General features: G+C 40.8%; 1 protein-coding gene across 2 annotated transcripts; it reads left to right on the top strand.

The window, feature by feature from the left end:
* The first annotated feature begins 4494 nt into the window (after positions 1–4494).
* On the top strand, positions 4495–7763 carry MSC (musculin). Of its 2 annotated transcripts, none has more exons than XM_040352012.1 (2): positions 4495–5046; positions 6982–7763. In XM_040352012.1, exons 1-2 carry the CDS (start codon positions 4594–4596, stop codon positions 7066–7068), a joined length of 540 nt encoding a protein of 179 aa, XP_040207946.1. In that variant the 5' UTR covers positions 4495–4593; the 3' UTR covers positions 7069–7763. The 2 variants fall into 2 exon arrangements, with proteins under 2 accessions (XP_040207946.1, XP_040207947.1); XM_040352013.1 differs by having other exon boundaries at positions 4495–5102; positions 6982–7074.
* The last annotated feature ends 780 nt before the right edge of the window (positions 7764–8543 follow it).

Genomic DNA, 8543 nt, shown 5'->3' with positions numbered 1-8543 from the left:
ATTGAACAAGCAGAAGATAGATGCTGATTGGCTACGATGCACAGCTGCAGCAGATTTTGTACATTCCTGTTTTAGTAAATAAATCCCACTGTGTATTAGCACTCTAGGTACTTTGAATTAGAGAAGTCTGAATAATGAAACATAATTGCTAACTCTTAGCTATATTTCTGTATTTTGCACCTTATTCTGGCATTTACAATGAGGCTGAAAGGTAGGCCTAAAGCGGAACTCCACCTAAAAAGGAAAAGTTCCGCTTTAAGTCCTCCTCCCCTCAATCCCTGCCACATTTGGCATGTAATTTTTTGGGGGGAGTGGGTATCTAGTTTTGACAGGTCCCCTCTCCCACTTCCAAATTGTCCTCTCCCCCTTCCTCCCTGCAGTCTTCTGGGATACACCACAAGTCCCAGAAGACTGTGGACTATTAACAAAGCACAGCGTGGTTCACGCATGTGCAGTGTGTAGTAAAGCCAAAAGCATAGCTGGCTGCTGACATTTAGGACAGCAGGGAATCTGAAGGCTAGTGAAAAAATAGCCCAGGTGAGGATGGCGCTGGATCTCTGGATAGGTAAGTGTCCCGTTATTAAAGTTAACTATAGGATATGGAGTTTTTGACTATTCATTATTTTTTCCAGATTGTGCCTCTTCTTTAGGTTCTTTACCTATAAATAATGTGTTTTTTGAAATGCAGGTTGCAATAAAGAACTTCACAAGGACTCTGGATTCAAACATTTGGAAGGAATGAGATGTAATGCTGTGTGGCTAGTGGTGTGACATTCTTTTGCATACAGTTTCCTTTCCTCCCAGTGTCCCCAAACATTGCATACAAAAGTACCTGTCACAAGCGAAGTCACTCAGCATGCTCAAATATGAGAAAATATGAGAAACATCCCTGGGACCAGAAGCAAAATACAAGTATACTGCGAGGAGATTGATTTGTTTAGCAGCTGCAACAGTAAGTTACAGCGTTATGCTTTGCAGCCTTAAAGCAGAGTTCCACTCAAAAGTGAAACTTCTACTTATGCGTCTCCTCCCTCCCTCCGGTGCCACGTCTGGCACCTTTCAGGGGGGAGGGGGGGAACAGTTACCTGTTTATGACAGGTACCATTTCCCACTTCCAGGAGACTGGGCCGTGGCGCGGTCTTGTGGAAGTTCAGCCCCCTCCTCCTTTTTCCTGTGCTGCCGGACAAATTAGAATGTGCAGCGCGCTTCACACATGCGCAGTAGGGAACTGGCTGTGAAGCCCCCAACATCGGGGGCTCCCTGGACAGTTAAGTGTCCATATATTAAAAGTCAGCAGCTGCAGTATTTGTAGCTGCTGACTTTTAATTTATTGTGGGGGGGGGGGCTGGACCTCCTCTTTAAGCTGGCCATACACTAGTACATTTTTAAATGAACGTTCATTAGAATATATTTATATGAAAATTCTCATTTGTACATTCGATGATTTGACAAATGTTGTTGAAATGTACTTAAAAAAAGCTTGCTAACATTTGATTTTGGAATAAATCTACTATCCCGAACAAAGACTACATTCACCGTTAGAATTCAGTGAGCCTTGGTTCACACTGATTCGATGCAAGAAATGCACACGATTCAGTGCATTTTCCTGCATTGCACACCACTGCTTGGTAATCGCAGGTTCACACCAGTGTGAACCTAGGCTCAAGAAAAAAATTCCATCCTACCCCTTTGAATTTTCTCATCACTGCGGTCAAAAACCAAAGGATTTGACTCCAATAACCATTAGAAAATTGAACAAAAATTCTAAAGCCTCATACACACGACCGGTTTTCCTGCCAGGAAAACTGCCAAGAGAGCTTTTGGCCGGGAAAACCGGCCGTGTGTATGCTTCCTCGCATTTTTCCCCGACAGGAACCTGCTCTCTATTTTCCCGCCGGGATTCCCAGGCGGTTTTAAACCCGGCAGTTTTCCTATGGGGAAACAATGCGAGTGAGCATACACACGGCCGGGATTCCCAGTCAAAGCTCTCCCCGCAGTTTTCCAGATGGGAAACCCAGCCTTGTGTACAGTTTTTCCGTCGGGATTCCCGGTGGACTTTATACCGCTGGGAATCCCGGTCGTGTGTACAGGGCTTGAAAGTAAAAATTTGGAGAACATCATGTGATGACGAAACATGTCAAGCAGAACTCTGTGTATGTCACTTCTGGTTTCCCTCTTCTCTTTTCTTGTTTTGAATTAAATGTTTATTGTGATACTGGAACCATCGAATCATGGATCCATATACCTACAAGAAAAGGACATCAGACCATTGCCATGTGTGGCTGACCGTCATTCTGTGGGGTCAACACCCTCTGGTGAGTGCCGATTTTATTAGAGCATGTGCTGATATGGCGTCACAAGAGAGCACTATCCCGTTGTTTAAGCACAAGCACTTTTCATACAGCCACAAGGATGGACTTTTATTATGAGGATTCACAATATATGGAACTAAGCACTTTATGTACCATATTTATTGGCGTATAACATGCACTCCCCTCCCCCCGAATATAGAGGGAAAAAGATGTGTGCGTGTTATATGCTGATATTGGGCTTCCTCGGAGGGGAAGGGCGAGTGCCACCAGATTACACAAAGGGATCTCCTGTTTACTCTGCACTCACAGTCACACACAGTCACACCTACTGGACAAGTGTCTATCATATGAGCTGGTCCAGGAGGCAGGACTGTGTGTGACTGCGAGCGCTGAGTAAACAGGAGATCCCTCTGTGTAATCCGGGAATGGCAAGTCTGTATTAATGGCCAATTGTGAGGGTGGAGATGCCCACTGATCAGGCTGCAATGATGGGCAATGTCAAAGCTGCAGATGGGCACTGATCAGGCTGCGTTAATGGGCAATGGTGAGGCTGCAGATGGGCACTGATCAGGCTGAAATGATGGGCAATGGCAAGGCTGCAGAGGGGCACTGATCAGGTTGCAATATTGGGCAATGGCGAGGCTACAGATGGGCACTGATCAGGCTGCAATGGCGAGGTTGCAGATGGGCACTGGTCAGGCTGCAATGATGGGCAATGTCTAGGCTGCAGATGGACACTGATCAGGCTGCAATGATGAGGCTGCAGATAGGCACTGATCAGGCTGCAATGATGGGCAATGTCGAGACTGCAGATGGGCACTGATCAGGGTGCAATGATGAGACTGCAGATGGGCACTGATAAGGCTCTAATGATGGGCAATGGCGAGGCTACAGATGGGCACTGATCAGGCTGCAATGATGAGGCTGCAGATGGGCACTGATCAGGATGCAATGATGGGCAATGTCGAGGCTGCAGATGGGCACTGATCAGGCTGCAATGGTGAGGCTGCAGATGGGCACTGATCAGGCTGCAATGACGGGCAATGGCGAGGCTGCAGAGGGGCACTGATCAGGTTGCATTATTGGGCAATGGCGAGGCTACAGATGGGCACTGATCAGGCTGCAATGGTGAGGCTGCAGATGGGCACTGATTAGGCTGCAATGATGTGCAATGTTGAGGCTGCAGATGGGCACTGATCAGGCTGCATTAAAGGGCAATGGTGAGGCTGCAGATGGGCAATGATTAGGCTGCATTAATGAGCAATAGCGAGGCTGCAGATGGGCACTGATCAGGCTGCATTAATGGACCCTTAATTTGCTTTAAAGTTCCTTATTTAAAATGTAAGTTTTTTTCCTGAAACTTAGCTCTTAAAATTAATGTGCATGTTATATGCCTGTACGTGTTATACGCTGATAAATGCGGTACATATTCTATGGAGCACCATATATATATATATGTATACTTGCATGATATTATGATTTAATTTCACTACCTAATTTTAATTGATTTTGCAAGCGCTGTTTGGTGCATTAATTACATTGTGCCAGTTTGTGATTGAATATAATTTGTTTTTGACGTACAGCGGCTGCACTTTAGCACACATATTGGTGTGAGTGTTTAATATTATTAAATATTATTAAATATTATTTATTAGTAAAAAATGTCTGAGACTTTCGAACCACTTTCAGGAAAAAAAAACAATAAAAATATGTCAAAATTAGCTTAACCCACAAAGATCAATATACAGCAGCGTGATCTTCCAAAAGCAAACAAGGCACATTACTTTACTGACAATTGTCCAACACAGCTAATGCACTAATGTGTAAAATGAATTAAAATTCAATTCATCTAACAGCATGACCATTACAAAATCTCCTCTGGGAACCTCTGGGAACTAGACAAAAAGACACTGTAACACAGCAAAGATCCAAGCTGTGCAGGCACCTGCACTGAGAGTGTCAGAGGAATTAACGTGGTTTAAAATATCATCTCTGCCCAGACTCTGCACACAGATGTCTAGAGGTACCAAATGTGAAGGGTTAATCACAACATTGTACCAGCGTGGAAAAGAGTGAAGTTCCCCCACCACCTCCTTATGTCACTCCTACAAAGACCCCCTCCCTCACTCCCCCCACTATATAGATGCCTTGCTGAAATGTCTCAAGATTCACAGAAATCCAGAGTGCAGGACAGGATCTGCTGTGCATAGCCTAGGGTATCATAACCATTATGTGCAGGTGAGGTCACTGCTTGTGGTCCTATGAGAGATCATTGCACATAATGTCCACAGGATCTCTGAGTGACCATGAGGACCTCCTGGAGCTGAGAGTGCTGGAACTTCAGTATTCCAAATCCAAGAGGACGGGATGCAGTGATCTGCTGCTGGACCACTCTACAGACAACTCTGAAGAAGATGGAGCTGCAGATACCTCCACTGATAAAAAAAAGAGGACCTGTCGCAGTCAGCAGATTCCAGACAAGAAGTCAGCACCCAGGTCATCCAAAGATTGCAAGCAATCCCAGAGAAATGCAGCCAATGCCAGGGAAAGAGCCCGCATGAGAGTGCTGAGCAAAGCTTTTTCCAGGCTAAAGACCAGCTTGCCCTGGGTACCCCCTGACACCAAACTCTCCAAGCTGGACACCCTGAGACTGGCCTCCAGCTACATTGGACACCTCAGGCAGCTGCTGCAGGAAGACAGATATGACAATAGCTATGTGCACCCTGTCAACCTGGTAAGAATGAAGCTTCCATACAGTCAGCATCAGTCGGCTTCACGAGCTGCCACATGGTAATGGACAATGCTGTGTGTTTATATGCATGATATCACTGTGATCTCTGTGCAGGAGGATAAACTCTAGTGCTGATTATACCTGTACAATGTATTATTTCCTGCAGCAGAACAGCCGTATGTGCCTACCTGATTGTATTAGATTTAATATGTTGCTTGAAATGTAAATTTACACACAATGATATAGAAGAATAGATAAATGTGCCTAAAAAAAGTAAAGAAAAAAATTGGACACAAATACATTTTTTCTTTCTTTCGCATATATATATGTACAAATGAAAAAGAGAGGGATATAGATAGATAGATAGATAGATAGATAGATAGATAGATAGATAGATAGATAGATAGATAGATAGATAGATAGATAGATAGATAGATAGATAGATAGATAGATAGATAGATAGATAGATAGATAGATAGATAGATAGATAGATAGATAGATAGATAGATAGATAGATAGATAGATAGATAGAGTAGATAGATATACATATATATATTATTATTTTTATAATTATTATTTTTTATTATTTTTATGTATTATTAGTTTATTAGTTTTATTATCTGTGGTATCTTTTTAAACCATAACCATAGTAAATGACACATTTGGCAAGTAAGAACTAAATTGCATCCTCACAAAGGAGTAAAACACAAAAACATGACGTGAAAATTTTTGCTTTTATTTAATATTATCTTTTTATTTACAAAATCAATCAATAAAGGCAGACATGCACTGCAAGTCATTTATTCACATTAACCAATTTATTATTAATTACCTTTTTAAAGTGGAGGTTCACCCGAAAAATGTTTTTTTTTACATTAGAGCCAGCATAGTAAGGACATTTCATTTCGGCATGTTCTTTTTTTTTTTCTCTGCACTTACCTTTATATCCTGATTTTGTCCAAGGCTTCCGCGTTCTGATGTCTCCGGGACTGGGCGTTCCTATCCCAGCCTCAGGGTTCCGATGACTGCGGGACTGGGCGTTCTTATCCTTCCGTTCGATGATTGACGGCTTGTGAAACAGGTGACCTGTCGCACAATGCGCGTCACCAGATTTCTGGAAATTGCCGAGCTGCGAGTCGGCACTATACGGCGCCTGCGCCCGCCGTGTAGGCGCCATATAGTGCCAATGCGCAGCTCGTCTATTTCCCGACATCTGGTGACGCGCGTTGTGCGACAGGTCACCTGTTTCACAAGCCGTCAATCATCGAACGGAAGGATAGGAACGCCCAGTCCCGCAGTCATCGGAACCCGGAAGCCCTGGACAACATCAGGATATAAAGGTATGTACGGAGAAAAATAAAAAATGACCTGCCGAAATGTAATGTCCTTACTATGCTGGCTCTGATAGATGTAATTAAAAAAAAAAAATTGGGGGTGGTCCCCCGCTTTAAGTACAAAATCAATCAATAAAGGCAGATATGCACTGCAAGTCATTTATTCACATTAACCGATTTATGATTAATTACCTTTTTAAGTACAAAATCAATCAATAAAGGCAGACATGCACTGCAAGTTATTTATTCACACAAACAGACTTATTATTAATAATAAAAAAAAACAATGTGCAAAAATGCAGTGTTCTGTAGCAACCAATCAGGTATAAGCTCTGATTTATTATTTATTTTTTACTTTAAAAACTCTTGAAAAAAACACTGTGCAAAATGCAGTATTCTATAGAAAACAATCAGGTATCATCTCAGATTTTTTATTTTATTTTTTAAAACATTAAAAAACTTTTGAATGTTGGTAGCTATCTGTTACTGCTGTTTGCACCCAATGATTACCTGATTTTATGGTCTTATACATTACCTTCCTAAGGTATATATTTAAGAAAGTTGTTCAACAGTCATCTGATGCAGTCATATTTTTTTATTACAGACGTGGCCATTTGTGATGCCAGGAAGATTGGAATGTGATGCCAAAGAACCTATACTATCCACTAGATTATTGGGGGCCACAGCTTAGGATACCATATGTGCTGCAATATGTGTATTGCTTCAAGATATTACTGACTTATGACAACAAAGGTGCCCAGGACCATCACTGGACTTTTTAACTTCTAATATTCCACTAAAATGCACTTCCTTATAAGCAATTTTTATTTTTTTTTATTAAACTGGATTTGATTATAATTGCACTCCATTCAAGTGCCTTAACACATAACCACTGTAATGAATGAAGTATTAGTATTGTTTTTCCAAGCAGTGTGATAGCCATGACAAAGATAGTAGATTTATAATATATTTTTTAGGGGTTGTCTAAATATGTATTACTTTAAGTATGATGTCTGTGATGTCCTACAGCATTTTATCTTTGAGTTGTTCTTTAACCAGAACAATGCAGAGACATTTGTACAGCATAGGAAATGTTATATTTTGTAATAAATCAAATGATCGTAAAGTGCCGGATATAAAATTCTGGTGAAACAAATACATTGTGCCAAGGACTGTTTACTGACATGTCGGTATATCTGAAAAAGGGATAATCGTTTTAAAACTGGAGCTTTAATTTAGCTTAATTTTTAAGAAGTAGTACTTTTTTAAGTGTGCTTATTATAACTCAACAGCATTGGATTAGCAGCTGCCTATGTTATTGCGTAAAACACAGAGGACTTTCAATTTTCTTTGTGAAGGAAATAAATAAAAGAGCTTTACTAGCTAGGCTGTTTTTTTTTTTTTTTGTAAGGCAGTTTAAAGTGTAAAAGAAATTTAACAAATACCTATAGTAACTTATTTTTGACAATGCAAATTTAATTTGATTGGGTACTGTGATTAAATGCATTTGTATTTAGCTACTGCGCTTTCCATTGTCTTAGTGAATTAAAAACAGGCATATTTATAAAGTAATGAATGTGACATTCTTCAAACATTAACTGCAGGTGAATCTACCTGGTGCATGTGTTTTTATATCACATAATAATTCATGTTTGGTGAAGGTCCATTCACTACTTTATAAATATGCATCTTAAAACATGTTTATTTAAAACTTTTTTATTTTTATTTTGGATAGAGTGACAAAGGATTAGAACCCGCTGTGTGTCACCATTTTTCTCTCACTTCCTGTCTGGTGACACCATTGCCAAAATGACCAAAATCTCTGTAACAGAAACACAGATATTACTAAATCCTGCCTGGGGTTGTAATCTGTTCTGACTAAAAAAATAATAAAAAAAAATGTCAAGACATTCATGTTAATATTATTCATAGAGACACTGCAGAGGGAAGGGGTGCACTAAATGCAGCAATCCTAAGCAACCAATCAGATTTTACATGACTCTGTTTAACCACTTCAGCCCCGGAAGGATTTACCCACTTCCTGACCAAGCTCTTTTTTTGCGATTCAGCACTGCGTCGTTTAAACAATTGCACGGTCGTACAACGCTGTTTCCAAACAAAATTTACATATTTTTTCCCCCCACAAATAGAGCTTACTTTAGGTGG

Source organism: Rana temporaria, chromosome 5, assembly GCF_905171775.1.
Source record: "Rana temporaria chromosome 5, aRanTem1.1, whole genome shotgun sequence".
Taxonomy (NCBI): Eukaryota; Metazoa; Chordata; class Amphibia; order Anura; family Ranidae; genus Rana; species Rana temporaria.
This window is presented reverse-complemented; position numbering and strand designations above follow the sequence as displayed.

Coding starts and splice junctions, on each gene's coding strand:
- MSC (XM_040352012.1), top strand. CDS start 4,594: ATGTCCACAGGATCTCTGAGTGACCATGAGGACCTCCTGGAGCTGAGA. Junction 5,047..6,981: donor ATGTGCACCCTGTCAACCTG/GTAAGAATGAAG, acceptor TTTTTATTACAG/ACGTGGCCATTTGTGATGCC.